The sequence below is a fragment of the Alternaria rosae genome (assembly GCF_020736505.1).
Source record: "Alternaria rosae strain MPI-PUGE-AT-0040 chromosome Unknown BKA58scaffold_2, whole genome shotgun sequence".
In the NCBI taxonomy this organism is placed as follows: Eukaryota; Fungi; Ascomycota; class Dothideomycetes; order Pleosporales; family Pleosporaceae; genus Alternaria; species Alternaria rosae.
The window spans coordinates 4,566,651-4,588,665 of NW_025763571.1; the positions used below are offsets into that span (position 1 = coordinate 4,566,651).

Genomic DNA, 22,015 nt, shown 5'->3' on the forward strand with positions numbered 1-22,015 from the left:
GGGCTGATTGATATGTTTAAAGTTGGACCAGGATTGATTTGATACCACGCGGCTAGCGCATTGCGCAGCCCACCATTATTTCCATTGCTTATTTCCTTTCTTCCTACACTTTCTCTTGCATTGGTGTTTACTTTGAATACTCCTGTGGAAGAGTTCACGAACAAACGCTTTTCTTTTCTTTATGTATTGGCGAGCGTGAAGGGCGCGTTAGAGAGATATGGAGCTGTAATGTGTACTTCTTCGATGGGATTGAAATCGTAATCAGGGCGGCGGTAGTGGCGGAAGGAATGACGTTGGATGCGTGCTAGTTCGCGCTCTAGGAGAGCTAGGCTGATGTGGGAAGGGCGGGAAACCGGTGTATATGGACAAAGCTTGTAGTCTTCTGGGATGTACGCATCCCGGTGCTATAATATACTCATACTTTAGAGATCCACCGTGCCCTGAGCTTCATTCATTCACCTTTGGCTATACAGAAGGTTTACCTAATTACAACGAAACGCTACGAGAGCTCCACGTCCTCGAAAAGATTCAGATGATCTCTCATTGTCTTGTCTAAGCAGCAGTGAGCTAGACCACCTCTACCTTCCAGCGCGTTACAATCCTGCGCCAGCTAGTAGCCTTAGAGACCACCTCGGTATCAGCCACGCGTAGGTATACCGAAATTTCCAGCTCCAAATCCACTTCAGTATGCGGCAACTCCAGATTGACACGACTGGATGTGCTTTCAAGACTTGGGGATAAACCCCCTCTCAGCGTACATCTGCCGACAGACTCGCAACAATTGATACCTGGAGGGCGAGTGTACAACATCTCCTGTACTACCAGGAGTAACAGCCCATTCATCACTACCCGCCATGGCATACTGATAGATCACTCACCTCAACTCTCACGGCAGACCAAGAAACGCAGAATCCCTCGCGTTCCGTTCGGTGATCTGGTTGGCTGTTGCGTCAAAGTATCTGGCTGGCCATGGCCATTGCGACGGGTCTGGTGTGACGGCGCTTTTCTTAAGAAGAGGCACTTGTTCGAAGAATAGTGTCTTTCGGTCGAACTCGTAGTATAGGTAGAGCGATAGTTGGGGTTCGGGTTCATAGTGGAGTTCTCGGATGGGATCGATCCATGGCTCCCACAAGGGTGAAATATCGGTGGGTCGTCGGGTTGGGTTTCCGTCGCCGAAGAGGGTGAGCTGTTGGGAGTCGAGGGTTAGATCAGTTGATTCTGAGGTCATGGTTGCGGGCTGAGTTGTTTACGTTGTTTTTGTTTGTTCGTCTCTACCATTTGGAGACTGAGTAGAAGGCTTCATATCCAAAGCTTGACATTGTGAGTGAAGGGTGGTGATTGGTGGTGTATGACAACAGAGGAACGTGGCGATACAGTCATGGGATGATTTGACTCTGGTGTGAGATCTACTGTACGAAACACAGATTTCGAAGGTTGAGTTGTGACTTACAAACGGTAGAAGGCTAGTCCCAAACAGACAAGGTCACGTTGCCTCCCACAATTCGAGTGAACAAGTGGAATCGCTAAGTCTCGATTAGGTCACCATTTACCCTAAGCTTCTCTCCTGACTTGCATGTCAACTTCAGTCTTCTAAATAGTCTGCAAGTATTGTATAGGCGTATCTATTTTGTAGGCTTGTGAAGAGGATGTTTACCAGAGAATGGCGTCGCTGTGTCCGTTTGCCCACAGTCCATTTGCGTTGACATCACACCATCTGCCGCCATCACCTACCTAAATACTGCCCTATCACATTCAAGAAGAGACATCGTACCCTATACTCAGATTTCGCAACATCATGCCGTTATTGCCGACTACATTAGCGACAGAACGTCTGGTTTGAGATAGTTGTGTAGACTTTGAGGACTACACCCCAGACTCCAAGCGATGAATCGTTTGGTAAACGCCTACGTACTAGGCAAGGCCATGGTACTACGATAATACATCGCCGGTGAGCCACTCACAACCTCCAGAGTTCCTATCATCCCTTTTCAGATAATCGTACATGTAAGAACTCTCAGGTTTCCATTCACTTGGGTCAAAGCTTGAACGCTGCTTCCTCCGTTACAAAGTCGAAACTCACCATGTATTACCTTCCTGACTGTCGCCTTCCAGCTACACGTGAGCACCTGCACGTGCTGCCTCGCTAAGAAGTAAAAGTCAGGCAACCGCATATCCACATTACTGTTATACGCTCCTGCAAAAGATAACTTACCCAATACAGATCTCTACACAGCCCTCCACTCACACCGATTCCACACAGCCAAATTAAAATATTGTATCACTGGAAATGCAACTCAGAAACGGTAAAGAAATCTCACTGGCGGAATGTCTCACTCTGAAGACAGCGAATGCTAGGTATGCCAACACGGATCTGTTCTTCCCACCGAGATTTAAGCTCACCATGATAGAAACCTGCAAAACCAGCGCGACTCGCCACTGCTCCGTCTCCCCGGAGAAATACGCAATGCTATCTTCGAGTATGCCCTTGGCGGCCATCGCATCAACGTAAAGTCAACGACAAGGGCAGTCATGATAGTCAACACGTCGGAAGGGAAACGAGTCCTCAAAGCACATCTCTTCGCGCTCAGCCAGACTTGCCGACAAACACACTCAGAGTCCGCGTTCATGGTTTTCCGCTTCAATCATTTTGTCGGCCTATGTCACTCGATGTACCATCAACAGCGGACCCCTACAGCACTCTCGCGAGACCAGTGCAACGCTATACAAAGTATCGAGATTTCGGCGTGTTGCCTCGGACACTTCAGCAGCGTATCGGTTGCGACTGTCGCACCACTTCCTGGGGTCCAGCGAGTCACCGTGATGACTAGTCACCAGAGGGGTTTTCAAGTAACGGAAGCGATCACTGAGAAGGTGAAGAAGGTAGTTTCCAAGATCTTTGGGGGTGGAGTGGAGATTATGGTGGGGAGCCAGACGACGATGTTCAAGATATAGGTGAAGGAGATTGATGCTTAGTAGATCCTGAGCTGGAACTATCTGGGGAGTAATAGCGGTAGCGGTTATCTCATCATAGCAGGAATGATATATGTGATGGCCTAATTCAACACACCACCATCTGATGTGATTTGAACTCCATCACCCTCTTGTCTGAAGTACAGCGATGCCATTCTCAGCTAGTGGAGGATCAGACAAAGAGACCAGCCTCCACAGGCGCAAACTTGACCTGATCAGCCTGGATATCTTCCAGCAAATCATTCCCTGGATATTCATCGAGATCAAGGTCAATATACCCTCTTTCCGCCCATTTCCTCGCAGAAACGAAGAGTGATCGCCCATTGACACTCGCATCACTCAGAATCCTCAACAGACACTGCCCCGCATCTTCTATTGTGGCAAACTGCACCCCCGCCTTCTCCACGGCATCAAAATCTTCGTTCGATAAGATACCCGTGCGCACGTACCACGGTGAAATCATGTTGATGCGAGACCCGTAGTAGTATGCTGTACGACGTAGCGAGTGCATGATACCGCGCATCGCATACTTCGACGCGCTATATTGGGGCCCGCGCGGACAGTCTAGGTAAGCGGCTCCAGAGCCGATGAGGACAAGACAAGTATCTGTTTGGGAGGGAGAGGGGGAAGTGCCGTTTTGCGTCATGAAATAGTGGGATGCGAGTTTGGTGGTGAAGAGAGCGCCGTTGAGGTTTACGGAGACGATGTCGAGGTTGGGCTTTTGTGGGGGTTTGGAGGGACCTTCGAATGTGAAAACGTCGTCTGCATGTATGATACCGGCATTGGCGACGACGTAGTCGATTTTACCGGTGGAGGATAAGGAGGCTGCTTCGCTGAAGAGTCGGACTTGGTCGTCCCAGTTTGTTACGTCGCAGTGTACGAAGCGGCAGTCTCTCAGTTCGGAGGCGAGCTGTTGTCCGCGGTGAACATCGCGGTCTCCGAAACACACCTTTACGCCTGCGTTGACCAGTGCTCGGACATATGCTTCGCCGAGACCACTACCTCCTGCCAAAGAGATTAGCTAGCTTTTCAACGAATTTAGCAGTCACTGCTGCTGCGACTATGGTGTTGGGAATAAAGGCTGTGCATACCTCCAGTGATTACAGCAGTCTTTCCTGCTAGATGATTGACATCGAAGTCAATCGTGCAATCTACAGGCCTCGTAGGGGTGGAGCCAGGCATCGTGATATACAGTTCGGAAGATGGTGATGAATTTGACTGAGCGAATAGACGATACATCGAGGACCGACCGACATACTTTTATAGCCCTGGTTCCGTTCCTAGGCTTCAACTCGTATACGGCCATGCTCACGAAATATGATCAAATACCTACCTAGATGGGTAGGAGTCATGGAGTTAAGGAGCGGCTGTGTGCACGCAGCTGACAGATACTAGTGTAATTCATATTTGGCCGCTACTCGAAGTTGACATTTGGAGTTAGTGGACCATACATTTGATTCCGGGTGTGAGGTGACTAAAGAAATGATGTTAACATGGTGCCTGGGTGGCGGCAGCATAAGACGCTAATGCAGCCTGCTGACACGCTGGGCAAACACCGAAGACGTCCAGCCCGTGTCGTCATAGTATAGTAGTCATAATATGTTTTTCCGTGCGACCAATGCAACAGAGATATTGAGATGCTGATTGAATGCGCAAAGTGTGGCACATTGAAGCGCACCCTAGACAGGGCCGAGAATGCCCGATCCACGCGTGGCTAGCGCCTCAGACTGTAACACGTGCATTACTGTGTATCGTTCCTGTCCTTCCTTAACTCCAAATTTTCAGTATAGTAACATTATATCCACAAACGGACGTTCTGCTCAACATGCTCGAACTTGCGTGCGTAAGATGATGCCGTCTCCGTTGCCGAGGTTCAGCCCCACATCTCCCCACATCCCTATGTCGACGGTCTGGGGTGCTACGCGGGGAGGCTGGCGAGCGCGGGTGTATGATGATATGTAGTCTGGATGCCATTTTGGATCTTCATCAAGAGTCTTGGAAGGTAACGCGTACGTGAAACGAACAATGTCGGTCGACGAGAATACCCTCCAGCACCCCACACTACAGCGGACCCTGCGTGGTATATCATCCACGTCAACAACTCAATTTCGCAACCTAAAATACGCATCGATACCGGCACGATACAAGGATTCGATTCCAGACGACAGGCTTGAAGTTGGCGAGGACGGAGTCTTCGACGCTACGCAATTCGGTCCATCATGTCCACAGTTGCGTGGGGCTCAAGCATGGGATCTGACTTTGGTCGGAGATGCCGTCTTGCCTTGCAGCCATGGTCAAGGAGAAACAGAGAAGATGAATGAGTTCGACTGCCTGAACGTAATTGTCACGGTGCCCAAGAATATTTCGAGCGATGCAAAGAGTGGAGGACGAGGTCTTCCAGTATTCGTATGGGTACACGGCGGTGGACTCAGCATCGGAGCAAATAGTTGGCCACAGTATGATCTGCGTCGATTCGTCGAGCGGGGTGTAGAAACTGGGAAACCCTTCATTGGCGTTTCAATGGAATACAGACTCAACATATTTGGTTTCCTGGCGAGCGAAGAGATTGGCGCAACCGGTAATATGGGTTATAAAGACCAGGTGCTGGCTTTCCGATGGGTCAAGAAGCATATTGCGGGTTTTGGAGGCGACCCGAACAACATCACTACCGCAGGCGAGTCGGCAGGAGCGATTTCGCTATCAACCCTCCTCTGCGCGAACGTTGGGAACGAGGGACTCTTTGAGCGGGTTGTCATCATGAGTGGTGAGGCGTCGTTGCGCAAGTGGAGGAACAAATGGTGGCATCAGAAGATGTGCGAAGACCAGTCTGCCTATCTGAAGATCGACAGCAGCGACGTCGAGAGCAGAAGGAGGATCTTATTAGACACCGATGCGGAAGAGTTAGCTCAGAGATTACCTTTGGCACAGCATTTCGCCGCAACAGTCGACGGCCAGTTCTTCACACAAGAAGTCACAATCAAGTCAATAATGGACGGCTCAAGCGTCATACATAAGCCATTATGGTGTAAGGAATTCGTCATAGGCGACACGCAGCACGATGCCCTCGTTCTAAAAGGGCGACTCCTTGACCAGCCCAACAGTTTTGGGCGCCTCCTCAAGGCGTGCGAAACACACCTCTCTCCACTAGAGATGCTCGGACTCCTACAATTCTATCATCTCGATGGCAACGTATCACAGAAAGTCAAGGAAGAGCGCTTGCTAGTACTCGCATCCGAACTCCGCTTCTACCTACCGGCGCTGGCAGCATATCGCGGGTGGAAAGCCCTCTCACCACCAAAACCAGCTTCACGATACCACTTCCACGTTCCCAACCCAATAGATGGTCCTTTCAAGGGCCTCGCAGCCCACGAGCTCGATGTTGCGTATCTCTTGCAGAATTTCGACCCTTACTTTAGTGATAACGACAGGAAGGTAGCACGAGCTATGCAAGACCAGTTCATCCGATATATCCACGGTGAAGGGTGGGTTGAGGATGGCAAGATGTTGGTGTTTGACAAAGATGGTGTGACTGAGGTTGATGATGAGAGGTATGATGAGATGTATCGAAAGAGAAGAGGAGCTCTACTGGAGCAGATCGGAATGGAAAGGTTATGGCGTGTTGCCGAGATGTGGCAGGGTGTGCGGCAGGAAGAAGAAGAGTACGCAAATTCCCCAGGCGACTCGAAGTTATGAAAGATGTTTACGTTGCCATTTTTAGCTACTTTCTGGTGTTTCTTATGGTTTGTTCAAAGCGAAGCCATATCTTGGTCCCATCAAAACAGTCATGGGTTGATACGACACAGCTCACGATACCAATGTCCAAATCTCACTCGTACTAGACAACCCCCAAACCCCTCCCGCCCGATCACCCACGACACCAACAGCCATTCCACTCCTATTGTCTATCATCTCCCACACTTCCGGGGTCCCAGTATACCTCCACAAAGTTCCATCGCCGTGTCTACTATACAACAGGACGCCTACAGCATATATACTCACACTCCCAGCTTTCTCAATAGTCTTCCAACTGGGACCAGCGGTGTTCAACCACACTACTAAGCCATCGCTCTGCAGTTTGTAGAATTCATTGCCACCAACTGCGATGGCGATGTTCTTTGCGTTGTCGTCGACGATGGCCCATTGGCCAGCGTTATGAGGCCACAGGGAGCGAACAAGATACCCGTTCGTAAGCAAATTCCAAAGCGTTTTATCGTCGGTGATGGCTATTTGTTTGGAGCCTGGAGCGGAGGGTTGTTCAATACTGAGCCATGAAGTACTAGAGAGCCGGGCCACCCATCCATCTTTGCGTCGCGAGTACAGTTGGTCGGCTGCGGCGACAATCTCAATGACGTTCGAGTCGGTATTGCTAAGAGCTTGCCAGTTTGATGCGCTACCTGTCCAGCGGAAGGTACCCCCGTCGTAGTGTCGTTGGTAGAGGTTGCCGTTTGCACCAGTGATCTGAGCAGTGTCCTTGTTGTTGTCGGCGACTACCCACGCACCATTTGAGTAGCGAAGAATCTGCCCAGATGAACGCATCTGGTAGAGACCGTCATTAGCCGAAGCAGTAGCTGTGTTGGACGTGACTTGTATCATGTTTGCGATTGCTGAGCCTGAATCAATACGATTCCAAGTCGGGCTCTTCCAGCCGTAGATGCTGTGTATACCCATCTTGTCGTCTGGATGCATAGGGCGTATGCTACCGTCGTAGTAGGCGAACATGATGGCCGCCTCGACGCCACTGTGGCTCATCCCGAGAGCGTGACCAATCTCGTGAACAGCTGTGTATCCAAAGAGGCGGTCGTCCGTCCACTGGTAATCGTCATTGAAGGTTACGTTGATATTCCCAGACGACATGGAGGTACCATCAGAGACCATGGACGTAAAACCGTAACGAGTATCGTCTCGACCAAGGGGAGAAAAGCGGATGTAGATGTCAGCTTTAGCGTTCGACGCTGCAGGTACAATATTAACGGGTATGTAGTTCATCCATTGGGCAAAAGCGGTACTGTATAGCATTAGCGACACGGAGTATCAAATTGGAAGACATAATCGTAGAAATTGAGGGTAGGAGGGAAGTCGAAGGTCAACACCATAGCATACAGAAAAGAGGACACCCAAAATGTGGAAGCTTTGCTTACCTGATCGTGCTCTGCTGGCGCGCTGTAGATAGATCATTCGTATAGCTGTCGAAGCGCCATGTCAGAGTCGTCTTCGCCCACTTCGGGCCCCAGAGTACATATCGTGGCTCAACACCCGAGGCGTCCTCTGCATCCGTCGCATTATAAGGTTGCTCGGTACCACAACGCGGCCCGCTCATCATGTCCATCATCTTATCGCTGAAAGCCCCCGTGACAGGCTCTTTGAGCTTCTTCTGTATCTTTCGTATGGCTTTCGGAAGCTCGCTGTCTGATACGGACGCTCCAGGCTTGAGCCAGCCGTAGAGTCTGTAGAAGTCGTTGACATGCTTAGAGTGCAGCCGTTGGTCGACTGCCGGAGACGGAGGTGGCGTTGAAGATGGCGATACAGAAGTCGCGCTTGGTATCAAAGCGGTAGTGCCTCTCGCGACATGTTGGTGAGGTGATGCCAAACAGCAGCGTATGACTCCAAGTAGGATGAAAGCAATGGGAAATCTCGCCATCATGCAGTTCTCTGTATACAAGACGAAGCTTGAGCAATAAGAATGCGTTTTTCAGTTCGACCTTCATTGATCTCTCTTTTGTATTCAAATGTCACCCAACAAAGGCGTTCCAACATCAGTACAACCCGATTGTAGCGAAGTGGTGTGTAGGCGCGTTGGTGGGGGGCCATGAACCGTGGTCTGAGGCTATCTTCATCATCAGACATGCAGTGCCCAGAATAACTTCCACTCATCTATCATCTTGCGCACTGGAAGAGCAATCGTTGCCGAATCCAAGGGAACGCGAACGCCACTCTACTGCTGACCAGGTACATCCCCTTAACAGAGGCATTGTATATACGGGGATGACAGTGGAATAGCGCAAGCTTTCCAATACCGTGCCGTACTATGGCATACGAACTCGTAGGGAGAATAGTCCAGATTCCCTGGTACGGGTTCTGTGCAAGACATGAGTGCTGATCCATGCAACGTCTCGTCCGTTCTGCTTTAAGGTTTGAATGCTGTGCCACACTGCAACTCGAATTTGAAGTAACGCGTACACCTCGGTGACTCCGGTCATGAGCCATATCTTCACACTTCTCTAAGTCAGCTGAGCCCAATGATACCTTCATTATATAGCGAGTATCAACACGTCATGCAGTCAATCTAGTTGAGCCTCATCACCAGACTCTCCTATGTGCGTCTTGTACAGGAACTTTCGACGGGCGACGATCAGCCGCGGTTCTACTCGAATGTAGATTGAGCTCCTTTACGGGATCACGAGACGTGAGATTGGGGGCATCTAGATGAAACCCGTTCACTTCCAGCCCCCCGAAGCTGAGAGGCTTCACCCAGGGGCCAGATGGGAATCCGTCAACGATGAAATCATGATGCGGATTGTTGAGCTCTTGCACAATTAGCGAAGCCATTGCCACAGCTGTCAATGGTGCACCAGAAGGTGTGATGTTATGCCTGATGCAATGTTCGCAAGGCCTCAGTCGCGAGTAGAACGACCCGTCAACCGTATTCGAGATGACCGCATATTGTAACTATAACAGCTGTAATATACCGAAGGAGTTGGTGGTGACACCTGCGGGCGGAAGATCTGCATCACGTCCATAGCCGGAGATTGGCGAATCTCGGAGCTACGGCAAGCTTTGAGCAATCGACCTTAGAACTTATATCCGGTAAGTGTACTTGACGATGCGACATCTCCGTCTCGCAAAGGCGAAAAGTTCTGGTAAAACCCGGGTGGTCAATGGAGATGGCTTGTTGGGGCGAACGCTACAATAAGCGGCGGGCGGCGCGGTTCGGGGCGCTTCACATGCAGCACTAGATCTCACTGCATTGTTGGTGTAGGGCGGTGATTGGCGATGATTCAAGGTCATGTAGAAGAAGCTGTTGGTGGAAGGATCCATGAGCACAGTGGAAGGACGAAGGGAGATGCGAAGAAGTCGCGTCGCGTGCGACACGGAACGGAAGCCGCGCTAATCCCTAACCGTTTCGCATCAGCATCCAGATAGGCAACTACAGGTTCTATTGAATTGGCGAAAAGCATTCGTTTCGTTTGTTTACCTGCTACATGGTCGGTGATTCCTTTCAAAATTATCCATGAACTTTCTTGACTGACACAAACTATGGATTCGCCTCTACATTGCTTTGAACAAGAGTCATATGTCAGCCTTCGCAAGTTTGTCGCTATTTTGCTTGCCTTGCGCATTGCTATTGTTCTTGAATTGCACGTCGCTGTCGCTCTTACCTTACTCATAGAGCTCCTTCTTGCCTTGCTCCAAGCCTGCAGCATAGCCTCGTTCAAAGCCTTCCCTGCGGCCTTCTTCTCTGGCAGCTATATCTGCTGCCTGGATAAGAGGCTGGCGATATTCCCTCTCTGCTTGAACAACCTTATCAATCGCCCTTTCGAGGATTTCTTGTTGCGAAGTAAGGAGGTCAGCTGCGAGCTCGTCCAGCTTTTCAACGAATTTCTTCCAAGCTGCCTTGACCGCTTCGTCCTCAACAGACACAAACTCGCTTCCTTCATTTGTGTCATCCTTGGGCTCAAACAGAGACTGGGTCGCCGGAGGATCGTCTGCTGTGATAGGCACTTTCCGCGAAGCTGTGGTAACACCAGGCGCGACTGATTCGGGTTCCTGTTTGATCTCGTGGAGGTTCGGCGTTGTGTCTTTGTACTCTTCAACCGTTTCTGCCTCTTCACGCTCTTCGAGAGTACCTTCCACCGTATCCTTATTCTCTCCACTCATGTCGTCTCCATCTGCGTCCTCCTTGACTATGCGTGGGGATTCGGTTATATGACCGGCAGCACGGTCCGTTACAGACGTTCGATCGCGATCAGATGGCGGCTCGGCTAGCTTTGCTGACGGCAACGAAGCGGAACTGGGTGATAGATTCCGTGAGCGCTTACGGGTTGCTTCTCTGGTTGCGGGTGGGCCAGTCATCTAGGGCACTGGACTTGTTGGGGTGGATAGCTCTGACTAGTCTTGTCTTGAGATTGATGGCTGATGTGTTTGGGGATGTCCGTATTCATATAGCGGCTGTTGTGTTTGGAAAGAAGTAACCAGCCTTTTGTGGAAAGATTATCTCGGAAACTTCGAGCGTTTGTCGCTTTGTCAGACCATACTTTGCCTCTCCATATGGATCAGAGAAGGGACTGCTGTGCATATCTCGAGCATTCAGATCTCGGAAGTCTGCGTGAAATCAGTCGATGCACGGAATGATAGCATGCCACTTAATGCGACTTCTATTCAACATACGTGACCTTTTGGGCGGTCATCACCCTGCCTGCCATTCATCACATGCAAAAGCCCGTCGTGTGGTTGAGACAGTCCAGTCCTCGTGGGTATACCGCTGGAGCCAGAATCGATTGATATCATCTATGCCACACTAACCATCTTGGTATGCACACCATTACTCCTACCGACCCATACTGTTGATCATCTCCCTCTGTGTCGCGCGGTCCCGGTTCGTCTGGCTGAGTGATGGGATGCTCCTCAGGTCACCAACAACGTCCTTTGCCTTTCCGAAGTATACCTCCTGCAGCAGGTTGCGCATCTTGAGCTCCATATCCTCGACCATCTTTCCAATGTTGGCGACGTGCGAGGTGTCATCCTCGACCGCCATGTCGGCTTCCACTTGGCGCACCATATTACCGGAGAGGTCAAGACCGCCGAGGGCTTCGCTGTCGGTGCCAAGGGAGAGGATGACGGTGGAGGTGAGCTTGTAGTGCGAGGTGCGGGCGCGGTCTTGGGCGTCGAAGACGTGGATACTGTCCCAGCTGCCGGAGCTCTTGGGCGTGGGGTTGACGGCTGCGTGCATTAGCATGTGATGGTTGTACAGGCCCAAGATTGCATACCCTTCTTCAGCAGAACACAGCCTGCGAAGCCATCGTCCATGTCCCACAGGTACACGCTCGATATGCCGCCCTCGAAGTACCTGTCTGCATCAGCCATGCTTCTACCAGCTACCCCTCCCCCAATGTGTACTCACAGCTCCCGGTACACGTCAAAAGCCTCGTTCGCCTTGACCTCCATCTTACGGACACGATCGCTGGGCGTGACTCCTTCTTCAATGGGCGGCTCGAACTCGTTGCTCCACGGACTCCTCCAGCTGTCGCCGTCGCGGTTGTAGTCGCAGCACAGGAAGTCGCGCTTCGTCTTGGAGCATTTCTTCACGGTCAGCGGTATGTCGACGGATTCGAGCAGGTCCTCTTCCAGCGCGGGGTTGAGCTGGATAATGTGGTCGACATTGCGCTTGACGTCCTTGGGGTTCAGTCGGCGCAGGAGGTCGCTGTCACGGGCTGTTAGCTATGCACACGCGAAAGGCGGGGTAGGGGAAGCCTTACAGGGCGCTGTCAATGGGGTCCGCCATGATTCTGATCCGGGTCTTTGGTGTGTATCGCTCGGGCGTGATCAAGGTCGGGTTGCTTGAGTATCGTTTGGGTCCTAGCCCTGTCCCCTCAATCTCCAGCGGCTCCTCCGTCGGCGATTCGCTGGCCGGGCCACACGAGTCAGGCGAGTACAAGCGTTGGTACCCCATCCCCGCGACGCGTCAGTTCACGCAACCTCAACCCAACTCTCTTTTTCGTTGTTGCTGCTTTCTGCGTTGTCTGGACTGTTGTTCATTCCAGGAAGGGTGTTTGTCCTCATGTCACAAGGTTCATGGCAGCAGCGGCCTTTTGCTCTCTTTCACTCAACATTCGCGACTTCCGTCGACTAGAAAGAACAAACCCTTCCAATTTTTATACAGATGTCTCGACGGCGCTCTGCAGAGCTTTCTGTTTATCATGATAGTTGTCGCAATTCGTTGAATAAGGTCGTTGAGTTGGACAACAAGATGGAATTCCTCCGAGCATGCAAACAGTTGTTTACATTCACTGTCACTTTTCCTCATGAAACAACAAGCAAGAAAGAGCTATTGTCAGATCCTTCACACAATACATATGAAGAGGTGTACATGACCGCTGGACCCTGAACCATCTGCTCTTACAGAACAACACGAAGCGCCGTTCCGATGTCTAGGTGCGGCTCACCTTCACTTTGTCTTGTCCTGGCGCACGTGTACGCGTCCGATGGTAGGCGACCAATAACGCGTGCTCATTTCAGGGTATCGCATCATGAAACTCGAGGTGAGGGCCGCATTTGTCTTATCTGTGTGTGCCGTCCTTCCTTGTGCGCTCACCTCCACTATCCTGCCATCGCGCTAATCCTCCCACACTCATAATCTACCGTCCGTCTCTCTCCTGTAACCTCTTTACAACTTGACCACCAACACATCCAAGCACACTCCGAAGACCCAACATGTCCGACAACGATAACACCGCCGTCGCCAATGGCTCTTCTCCTCAGTTCACCGAGCGCGAGCTTCAGCTCCTCGGATGGGCCATGCAGTCCCTCAAGTCCGGTCCTCCAGAGGTAGGTGTTCACTCTCTTCTCCTCTGTTACATTACTCACGCCCGCTAGATCGACTACGAGAAGCTCGCCGCCTATGCCGGTATGGGCAATCCGCGTTCCGCTAGCAACGCCTGGGCCAAGATCAAGCTCAAGCTCATGACCCCCTCCCCCGATGGCACCGTTCCGGCTACTCCCAAGAAGACTCCTCGCAAGCGCGCCGCCAAGAAGCAGGACGTTGACGGCGAGTCTTCTCCTAAGAAGAAGACTACTACTCCCCGCGGCAGGAAGACCGAGAGTAAGCATGATATTCTCGTTATTCCAAGAAAAACTGAACCCTGGAGCCTGCGTTGTGGTTAGGTCGCCTACTTTACATCTTTTCATCTTGATCTAAGCTGCAGACCGCTGACATATCGCAGCCGTCAAGACGGAGTCCGATGAGGAGGCCCAGACCGGCGGCTCCCCTATGAAGATCGATCCCGCCAAGGAGGAGATCGTGGAGGATGAAGTCTAGAACTCTCTTGCGGCCCTGACATAAGCCATCGTTCCTTCACGGTCTGGTCAGCTTTTCTTTGTGTTTTTGTCAAGGTGGCTGTAGGAGGGCCAGGTGCAAGATGTTCCTTTCCTGGCGAAGCGCACAATGATGGATAAGCTGGCCTACAAACATTCAATAAGGCGCTCGGAGTACTACGACAGCAAGCGTGGTTTTCCAAAAAGTAGCAATGGAGTTGGATTGTTCCCACGATAGCGGTCGCAGCTGCACATCGCGCATCTCCAATGCACACCATTCATCATATCCATCACTTCTGCTTCAAAATCAGTGCGTGATATAACGAGTATCTGTCTGGTTATGGGACGCATAAGACCTTGAAGGTGTGACGATGCACACATATGCCAGCACCGGGGTATTCTAACCGGATATTACCCCAGATTCTTGGTCATGCACAGCTCATATGCATATAGCACGTACAGATCACCCTACAAGGCCCTTCGCGATGCGCATTCCGCCAAACGGTACCGCCGTCACGTACGTAGCACACCCCGCACCTAATCGCACTGTTGCTAGGTATTTATCAGCGCTCCTATCCGCATGTGCTGGATAAACAGGTAGCTATTGCATTCGCAACCACCGGCACCCCGAGTCATAATCGCAACATCTAGATATGGCGCGACAGAAGGGCGAACACAAGAAAGGCATGGACGCAGCGATGTCGTCGCCTATGAAAGGCAAGTTAGGGCTCGTAAGGAATGTCCAGACTCTCTACATGAAGACGGCTAACGTCCACTTGTAGGCACACATCCACAGTACCGGCGTCTTACTGCTATTACTGATTCCTCTCGCTTCCATCGTCATGCTCTATGCAGGCGCTCAGCAGACGCTCCTGCCTGTACTGCACTCGTACTTTCCCAAACAACTCCAATCGTACCTGCCCATATCATCATGGGAAGCCACAGCCAACTCCCGAGGGCCGATGAGTCCGGAGAGCCTACTCAAAGCATGTGCAGACCACAAGTACGCGACTGAGATCATATCTCTCGATCCCCTTTTGATCTACATCAACAACTTCACGTCAGCACAAGAAGCAGAACAGCTTATCAGCCTCGGGTACGCATGCTCGTTTCCGCCTATTGTTGACTGTACATGACAACTGCAAACAGTCACTGACCCTCCCAGCTCCCCCGAATTTGCTGAATCCTTCATCAGCCGCTCACGAGGCAACACTCAGCGGGTGACAGGGCGAACGTCTCAGTCCGCGCCGCTACCCATGGAAGACCCGCTGGTCATGTGCCTTCTCAATCGCGCACGAACGTTCATGGGCTCCATGCTACTCCCCTCCGAACCTTTCAGCATTCCGCAACTCGTGCGCTACTTCCCTGGCCAAAAATATAACCTGCATACGGACTTTTGGCCTGAACACCAGATCACCACTCTGGATAACGGGAGACAGGTGTACTACAACCGCGTTGCGTCTTTCTTCGTTTTTCTGCGCGACAATTGCACGGATGGGTATACGTCCTTCCCTCTAGTCGAACCTTCGTCATCTATCGATCTAGAAGGTCTCTATAATGGCAAAGTAGCTCACGGAGGGATGGAAGGAGAATCTAAAGGCATCAAGTTCAAGCCGATTCAAGGAAACGCCGTGTTCTGGGTTAATCTGGATAAGCATGGCAAGGGCGATAGGAGAGTGGTACATGCTGGGTTGCCTGTGGGCGAAGGAGAGAAGATTGGGCTGAACATCTGGCCTAGAAAATACTTTGGGTACGTGGATGGCGGTGGTGATGATGAGGCAGAGACGGCGCAGGCGGCACGGCAGGGTTGGAGCGGGAAATGGAAGGACTAGGTAAAGAGTATGTCATGACCTTTTTTGGATCATCAGAAACGAACCAAAACATCGCATTTCGCGCATCTCTAACCGTCGAAACAATCTATCGCATTTCAAAACCTTGATTCTTCAAACTACCCCTCCAAGGCCGATGCGCAAGGCCATCCCCATGTATACGAAACAATGACGCGCGTTTCAGGCCATGGCAAATAAAGTGACGCTCAGCATCCGCACATTAACTAAGACAATGCGACGCCGCATCCAAGAGATCCGGTGGCTGCCGTGTAACACTAAGGCAATCATGTAAATTGCGGCGCATCGGTCCTTGCATAGCGGGCTCACACTGCGTGCGTCCATGCCAAACACCTCAGTCTCACAGAGGACCACAACTCGACGGACACAGTTCATACACTTTAGAACCCACATTCGACAACCTCACTCTGCGATCCTCCAAAATACCTGAATTTTTCAAAATGCCACAAATCATCATCACCTACCCAGCCCTCCATATGCCACACGCGAGTCCCGCGCCCTCCTTCCCCGACTACCCCACACTCCACAAATGTCCAATGTACATCGCTCAATTCATCGACCCCTTGATCCGTTCCTGGAATCTGGGTCCTGGCTTCTGCACACGCGACAACTTGTTTGGAGTAAGCTATGTGATTGTTCTTGGCGTAAACTACATTCTCGCTATCATGGCTTTCTTTATGGTCGTTGCTGTGCTGAGGAGGATGATGTGCTGTAGGTGTAGGGGGAGGGATGGGAAGAGGAGAGAAGATATGAGCGGAGATGCAAGAGGTATAGATCGAGCAGAACGGGGAGAGGGGGGTTGGATGGGCAAGGTATGTTTGGGTGATCTCAGGAGGCTCGGATGGGAGTATACTAATGGCTTTTGTAGCAGATCAAAGCTTTTCAACCGATCTTGAGTCCGGTGAGGGAGAAGGAGAAGATGTGATGCTGAGGGAGTACGAAAGCGAGAAGCATCCTGTTTGTGGTACAAGCAATCGCGAAATGGCTCCTTGATCTCGATACCCCAGCGCCTGGTACGATCAGCTCTATGCGGAAGTTTTGGAATATCCGCATATCAGAAGCGGAGCTGGAGCCAATGTTACTAAATCTTGAGCGGGCTTGCCGTGCATTGCGGGCCAAAAGCTAGCGAAGACATATCCACGTCTTCAAGTCGGATTCGTGCACCGGCTATGACTATGATGTGAGCGGATTCGCTAGCGACGTTCTTCGGATTGAGCGTTTACTGGAGTCGAGAAGACCAAGGGAGTGGTGATGCAACCCCCCCACTTGGCCGATATCAGGCCTGAGAAAAGATTCTTGGGCACATGCCGACGGGGTTAGAGAAGAGATGATTGAACTCCGGGTACTGTGAGTGGTTCATTGCCATGAGTTATCTCTGGGTTTTTCTACGTCAGATTATTTTATGAATCACGCTCGTTCCAAAAACTCGTATATGTCAACCATGGTTCAGCAGCATCCCTCCTGGCAGCACTATAAATTTATGTCGTTTGGTGAGGGCGGAAAGCCCACCTTCTTCCGTGTTAATAATTTCAAACGACAGAAATTACAAGATGTCTTATTTGTTCGGACTATTCGTCGCCCTTGAGTTCCTACCGGACCTAAGGCGTCGCTTATACGCCTCGAAGACAAAAAGTCAAGACACGGAAATGCAAACGCTGAGCTCGTTGACCTGCAACACAGGAGGGTCGGGTTCAAATGAATACGACATGCGCGGGGAGGATGGCAGAGTGAAAGAGAGAAGGAAGTGCAGTGAGAAGCGGTTGCCTCGCGCGGCGGACGAGTCTAGAGCCGATCGCGAAGCCTGCAAACGGATCTGGGGAGTGTGGTGGATATAACGTCAATATGCAAACAGATGCTGTTGTTTCTATTCGTATCATGAGGTCTACCTTCGGCGGTTTCAACGACTGGTAGGCACGTCGTCAAGTCCGCGGTCTCGCGGTCCAAGCCTTTCACCTTCACTCCGTGACAGCTATCTGGAGCGCAGACTTTTCCTCAATCATTGAAAAACTCCTCCCTTTCGCATCTTCACCCTCACGCGGCCCGAAATATAGCGCTTTCTCCTCAACCATGCCAGCACTTACATCATCCAATCGCGTACCAGTAGCGCACCTCGACTTTCCTGACTGGCCGCTCTTCTTGATCATCCTCGGCGTCATCATCATACTGCTCTTCCAGATCCTTTTCGTCTTCGCCCTTCTCCGTTGGTCCAACGTACGCGGCAAAGCGCGGTGGAAGCGCCTTCGACAACGCGGCGTTGTCATTCTTGACGGACCGGCGCTCATCTGGGCAAACTCGATGCCGCCTGGGCCAACAGTCTCAACTTTCAACTTGCGGCAGACGCTTCAGACATCAGATGAGCGAGTGGCTCATTAGTGCACCGCTGCTTCACTGAGACCAAAGGAAGATATCGCCAGGTCCAGCGCCGCGTCATTCTCAATACACCTATCGGAACTCAGCTTTTAGAGCAAACGATAGCAAACAACCATGAGTCTCTTCGAACCCAAATCGACGCCTGTCACAGAAGTCGCGAAACAGCAAGCGACTACCTCCGCCACCATCATAATCTTCATCGTCATCTCCGCGACCGGTTCATCAGTCGTGCTAGGGTTCCTCCTGTTCGTGGCATGGTACAGAGTGAAGAAGAGAAGAGAACAAGATCAGGCGGCTGTCGAATTGGTGGAACTTTCTATAATCGAAGCCGTCCTGCAGACATCCCCAACACGACAACGTCAAGAGGTCGGAGCGGCGCACTGAGATACGATGCCATGTACAGATGACACGGACTCAACGTTTGAGCTGGTGAAAATGCAAAGGATGTGATATACAAAAAGGATGGACAGGAAGCTGGATGGTCGGGATGTAGCTGCCCTCCTTGAGCGGGTCTTCCAAGATCGTGCTTGGTAACCTGAGAATGATACTATAACTTGGACGCTCTGATTCCCTTCGAACGCCAGTGAGATCTTGAGCCCAGGATAAACGAACGTGTACCGTCGCGTGAGTCGTGTAGTCTGAAAGCCGGGTCTCCATACCAGGATTGTAGTAGTGGCCCGTCCTTTCTGGTAAGCTCGTGACAGCGCGATAGCGGTCAAAAAGTTGATACAAGCAGTAGCGTGTTCCGCGTGGCGAAGCTCGTGAGATCAGGACAAGGAAAGCGTAAGCCGTTGTGGTTAGCAAGTGCGGGGTTTCTCCTCAGGGCGCTGCCTTTCTCGTACATTTAACACCCCTTCTTCCTCTGCTCTTTTCTTCTACTACTTAAACCCAACTCTGCTTCCACTCAACCCACCAAGTGTCCAAAAACCCATATCAATCAGCCAACTGCCATGTCCTCTCAGAACACTTCCAACTCTGGCTCCGGCTCAACTTCATCCGGCAACACCGGTAGTGGAGGCTACACCACAACCAGCTCCGGTACCAACAGTCAGGTATACTCTTATTCCCCTATTATACTCTTATGCTCTTACTAATGTTGCTCTACAGGGAAACCACTACTGCTCCCGCGATTATGGCTCGAGCGCCTCCAACTCCAACTCCTACCACTACTCCAACACCGATGGCTCATATTACTACAGCAACCCCAACGTAGGTCAAGATCTTGTAAGATGGATAGATTCCTGCTAATGCGCTTCCAGGGTTCGACCTACTACAACGACGGTCAGGGCGGCGCTAGGTACAACTCCGGCAAATAGGCTGCGCACGTCTTGCCAGGCGTCCATATGAACTCGGCTAAGGTCTCGATTCGATGGGTGCGCACTGTCGACTGAGAATGGATAAGGAATTCTACTAGCTTATGGTTATCGCAGACGAGATGAAGTGGACATGTTTGCTCGCATTACCCCTTGTATTTGTGAGACTGTGATGCCTTCTCGAACCTAGGTATGTAAGCACGCTTGAACCACTGGAGACACTCAGCCGGCGTCACAATGACGTGTCCACCGACTTATGTTACATATGTGGCGACGTCGTAATCTCGAAATTGGAAAGAACATGATGCTGTTGAGTGGCAGGATTGAGTAGTGTAGACACAGTAGGAGTGGGAGTGGTGAGCGGGATGAGGGGTCCCGTTAGTGCCCGTGTCCTCCCGAGGTCGCCCGCTGCTGGCATGAACCACACGCACGACATCTATTACAGTCCTGACATCTACAGGCAGCGCATTGCAAAATTTGACATAAATTCCCTGCCTTCTTACTCCTGCGACTATCGGTGATGCAGTCGCATCGCGCTGCGCGGTGGCTGTGTCTCCCTCGACCCAGGCATCCTCACAACCCTCAACGTCGCAAGTCACCTCGATGGAAGAAGATACTCGTCCTTTCCCTAAGTCGCATAGAGGAAAACTACCCCCAAATGTATTGGTATTTTTTGAAGACTAGTACCGGCTAGAGCACGCATCTATCATTGACGAACAACACGCTCATTGTTGTTGCTCGTTATCTGAGCCTGGCTGCCAAAGGACTCTCGTTCATCCAGCTCGATATCGCTATCTGTTCTGATCCACCCTTTGCTCTCAATCCGAGTGCTAACGCGTATCCTGCTTTGTATTCTACTTTTACTGGATTGGCCGTTCGAGCCTGAGGCGAAATTACTTCGGCTGTTGGAGTGCTGTGTTGAGGGGAGGCGAAGAATGCCACCGACAAGGGGCTTGAGCGATGGCGCGCATGCGGCTATGATACCGACGTTCACCTGAAGGAAGCCCCAGAATTGTATATCGTTCGTACTATGATACCGTTAGGAAACGATTTTACTGATCCAAGTAGAGATGTGAAGACATACAATGACTGATCGGGATCACCTCTCTTCGTGTTCTGGACGACCGCCTTGACGATGCCCATGGCCACCGCACTTGACTTGGGTTAGCTTTTGTATCTCAACTGAAATCTCTCTCTACCCAACTCAGGAAACTTACGCGTAGCCCAAGCTCAGAACAAAGATAAGGTACATACGAGTTCTCTGCTTCATCTGCAACCCCATAATGATGGGAATAGGGATGGTTGCAAAGCAAATATCCGTAAACATGTTGCAGCCTGCGCATGATCTAGTCAGCCGCCGAGTATACTAATAGTGGTGAAGTAAAGATTTACTTGTATTCATCAGCGCAAAGCCTTTGTGGATTTTCACAGGCACGCAGGTTGGCTTGAGGTCTTTATTCCAGAAGCCAGCGATAGGTTTGCAAACAGCAGCCCATTCACTCCAAGACACTAGGGTATAGAGGCAGACGAATGCTGATCAGAGTTTAGTAGACATGATCTATTTGCTTCTTTGAGCACCTTAGACTTACCGATAAGCGACCAGAGTATCCTAGTGTATAGCGTGGGAACACCCAGGCGAAGGAGTGAAAAACCGACAGACAATTTGAGGAAGGCCATACCCCCGATACTAGAGACGAGAGCTTGTATGAAGGTCAACTTCAAGTACTCTTGGTGATCTGACTTCTCGAGAGTGTCGGTATGGCGGCCTAAGCCATGCTGGCCGGCTAGTATGTAGGTCACCATTCCACCAAGGAAAACACAAGTCTAAGTCATGCGGTCAGAGAAGCGTTCGAATATGATTCAAGATAGTCTCTCACCGTCGCCGCTAGTATGAGGGCATCGTCCTTGCCAAACGCCTTCACGATGATGAGGCGGGCGTACATGCGCATCCCAACGAAGGTCAGTGCAATGAAATGGAAAGTCGCGGTAACGCCGAGCAGGTATCCTAGATTACTTTCTGCTGCACGCACCGGGTCGGTGTTCTTTGGTGCCATAGTGACGGCAAAGATGAGGGTCTAGCAAAATGAAGTTGTAGGGAGAAGACATAAGTGGCATGCATCCTTTCGAAACCAAGGATATGTTGTGTTACATGCCCCCTTCTTACCTTTCATGCCCAGCAGGATACGGAGCTCTCTGCAACGAGCTCAAAGCACGGTAGCAGTGTTCTAGAAGGTGACATGGCCTCGTTTGTTGGTTCGTCAGCCCGCTTGCCGGGAGATGTGGCATCCATGCGCGCCAATTTCTTGGAGAATCCTTCCCACTCTTTGCTTTTTCATGGAACGACTGTATATTGCCCATAGTGCATGGGAAAGAGACGGCACCAGGCTGCATGCAACCCGCACCTGCTTCTACTTTCAGCATGCACCGGTCCTAGATGCGTTCGCGCACTAATTAATCGGGCCGAAAAGTAGGAATTCATCACATATG

At 51.1% G+C, this 22,015-nt stretch overlaps 11 protein-coding genes across 11 annotated transcripts; 6 read left to right on the forward strand and 5 right to left on the reverse strand.

Moving 5' to 3' along the window:
- Positions 1 to 3,142: 3,142 nt before the first annotated feature.
- On the reverse strand, positions 3,143 to 4,152 carry BKA58DRAFT_399127 (uncharacterized protein; the record flags this gene model as incomplete). Its single annotated transcript, XM_046171526.1, has 2 exons — positions 3,143 to 3,975; positions 4,062 to 4,152. The coding sequence occupies 2 exons, from the start codon at positions 4,150 to 4,152 to the stop codon at positions 3,143 to 3,145; spliced, it is 924 nt and encodes a 307-aa protein (XP_046029981.1).
- A 604-nt stretch (positions 4,153 to 4,756) lies between these two features.
- BKA58DRAFT_110657 (Alpha/Beta hydrolase protein) lies at positions 4,757 to 6,719 on the forward strand. Its single transcript, XM_046163914.1, has one exon. The coding sequence runs from the start codon at positions 4,996 to 4,998 to the stop codon at positions 6,661 to 6,663; it is 1,668 nt and encodes a 555-aa protein (XP_046029982.1). The 5' UTR covers positions 4,757 to 4,995; the 3' UTR covers positions 6,664 to 6,719.
- Positions 6,720 to 6,774: 55 nt separating this feature from the next.
- BKA58DRAFT_399129 (uncharacterized protein) lies at positions 6,775 to 8,608 on the reverse strand (the record flags this gene model as incomplete). Its single annotated transcript, XM_046171527.1, has 2 exons — positions 6,775 to 7,975; positions 8,109 to 8,608. 2 exons carry the CDS (start codon positions 8,606 to 8,608, stop codon positions 6,775 to 6,777), a joined length of 1,701 nt encoding a protein of 566 aa, XP_046029983.1.
- Positions 8,609 to 10,109: 1,501 nt separating this feature from the next.
- Positions 10,110 to 11,306, reverse strand: BKA58DRAFT_110690 (uncharacterized protein). The gene has a single exon (XM_046163915.1). The coding sequence runs from the start codon at positions 11,038 to 11,040 to the stop codon at positions 10,348 to 10,350; it is 693 nt and encodes a 230-aa protein (XP_046029984.1). The 5' UTR covers positions 11,041 to 11,306; the 3' UTR covers positions 10,110 to 10,347.
- Positions 11,307 to 11,515: 209 nt separating this feature from the next.
- On the reverse strand, positions 11,516 to 12,469 carry BKA58DRAFT_399131 (F-actin-capping protein subunit beta; the record flags this gene model as incomplete). Its single annotated transcript, XM_046171528.1, has 4 exons — positions 11,516 to 11,907; positions 11,955 to 12,034; positions 12,089 to 12,388; positions 12,444 to 12,469. 4 exons carry the CDS (start codon positions 12,467 to 12,469, stop codon positions 11,516 to 11,518), a joined length of 798 nt encoding a protein of 265 aa, XP_046029985.1.
- Positions 12,470 to 13,153: 684 nt separating this feature from the next.
- On the forward strand, positions 13,154 to 14,089 carry BKA58DRAFT_110715 (uncharacterized protein). Its single transcript, XM_046163916.1, has 3 exons — positions 13,154 to 13,512; positions 13,561 to 13,786; positions 13,908 to 14,089. The coding sequence occupies exons 1-3, from the start codon at positions 13,399 to 13,401 to the stop codon at positions 14,000 to 14,002; spliced, it is 435 nt and encodes a 144-aa protein (XP_046029986.1). The 5' UTR covers positions 13,154 to 13,398; the 3' UTR covers positions 14,003 to 14,089.
- A 562-nt stretch (positions 14,090 to 14,651) lies between these two features.
- Positions 14,652 to 15,830, forward strand: BKA58DRAFT_453376 (uncharacterized protein; the record flags this gene model as incomplete). The annotated part of the gene is made up of 3 exons (XM_046174467.1): positions 14,652 to 14,729; positions 14,781 to 15,094; positions 15,164 to 15,830. The coding sequence occupies 3 exons, from the start codon at positions 14,652 to 14,654 to the stop codon at positions 15,828 to 15,830; spliced, it is 1,059 nt and encodes a 352-aa protein (XP_046029987.1).
- A 312-nt stretch (positions 15,831 to 16,142) lies between these two features.
- On the forward strand, positions 16,143 to 17,009 carry BKA58DRAFT_110742 (uncharacterized protein). The gene is made up of 2 exons (XM_046163917.1): positions 16,143 to 16,657; positions 16,714 to 17,009. Exons 1-2 carry the CDS (start codon positions 16,286 to 16,288, stop codon positions 16,768 to 16,770), a joined length of 429 nt encoding a protein of 142 aa, XP_046029988.1. The 5' UTR covers positions 16,143 to 16,285; the 3' UTR covers positions 16,771 to 17,009.
- A 903-nt stretch (positions 17,010 to 17,912) lies between these two features.
- BKA58DRAFT_436854 (uncharacterized protein) lies at positions 17,913 to 18,218 on the forward strand (the record flags this gene model as incomplete). The annotated part of the gene is made up of 1 exon (XM_046173441.1): positions 17,913 to 18,218. The coding sequence occupies one exon, from the start codon at positions 17,913 to 17,915 to the stop codon at positions 18,216 to 18,218; it is 306 nt and encodes a 101-aa protein (XP_046029989.1).
- An 801-nt stretch (positions 18,219 to 19,019) lies between these two features.
- On the forward strand, positions 19,020 to 19,841 carry BKA58DRAFT_110827 (uncharacterized protein). Its single transcript, XM_046163918.1, has 3 exons — positions 19,020 to 19,267; positions 19,323 to 19,424; positions 19,475 to 19,841. Exons 1-3 carry the CDS (start codon positions 19,166 to 19,168, stop codon positions 19,529 to 19,531), a joined length of 261 nt encoding a protein of 86 aa, XP_046029990.1. The 5' UTR covers positions 19,020 to 19,165; the 3' UTR covers positions 19,532 to 19,841.
- Positions 19,842 to 20,234: 393 nt separating this feature from the next.
- Positions 20,235 to 21,331, reverse strand: BKA58DRAFT_309696 (uncharacterized protein; the record flags this gene model as incomplete). Its single annotated transcript, XM_046167262.1, has 5 exons — positions 20,235 to 20,556; positions 20,613 to 20,681; positions 20,746 to 20,863; positions 20,921 to 21,061; positions 21,118 to 21,331. The coding sequence occupies 5 exons, from the start codon at positions 21,329 to 21,331 to the stop codon at positions 20,235 to 20,237; spliced, it is 864 nt and encodes a 287-aa protein (XP_046029991.1).
- Positions 21,332 to 22,015: the final 684 nt, after the last annotated feature.

Bases quoted from the DNA above. Each gene is read 5' to 3' on its own strand.
- BKA58DRAFT_110715 (XM_046163916.1), top strand. From the start codon at position 13,399: ATGTCCGACAACGATAACACCGCCGTCGCCAATGGCTCTTCTCCTCAG. The intron at 13,513-13,560 runs GTAGGTGTTCAC...CACGCCCGCTAG, and splicing joins TCAAGTCCGGTCCTCCAGAG to ATCGACTACGAGAAGCTCGC. The intron at 13,787-13,907 runs GTAAGCATGATA...GACATATCGCAG, and splicing joins CCGCGGCAGGAAGACCGAGA to CCGTCAAGACGGAGTCCGAT.
- BKA58DRAFT_110742 (XM_046163917.1), top strand. From the start codon at position 16,286: ATGCCACAAATCATCATCACCTACCCAGCCCTCCATATGCCACACGCG. The intron at 16,658-16,713 runs GTATGTTTGGGT...TGGCTTTTGTAG, and splicing joins AGGGGGGTTGGATGGGCAAG to CAGATCAAAGCTTTTCAACC.
- BKA58DRAFT_110690 (XM_046163915.1), bottom strand. From the start codon at position 11,040: ATGACTGGCCCACCCGCAACCAGAGAAGCAACCCGTAAGCGCTCACGG.
- BKA58DRAFT_110657 (XM_046163914.1), top strand. From the start codon at position 4,996: ATGTCGGTCGACGAGAATACCCTCCAGCACCCCACACTACAGCGGACC.
- BKA58DRAFT_110827 (XM_046163918.1), top strand. From the start codon at position 19,166: ATGTCCTCTCAGAACACTTCCAACTCTGGCTCCGGCTCAACTTCATCC. The intron at 19,268-19,322 runs GTATACTCTTAT...GTTGCTCTACAG, and splicing joins GCTCCGGTACCAACAGTCAG to GGAAACCACTACTGCTCCCG. The intron at 19,425-19,474 runs GTAGGTCAAGAT...ATGCGCTTCCAG, and splicing joins ATTACTACAGCAACCCCAAC to GGTTCGACCTACTACAACGA.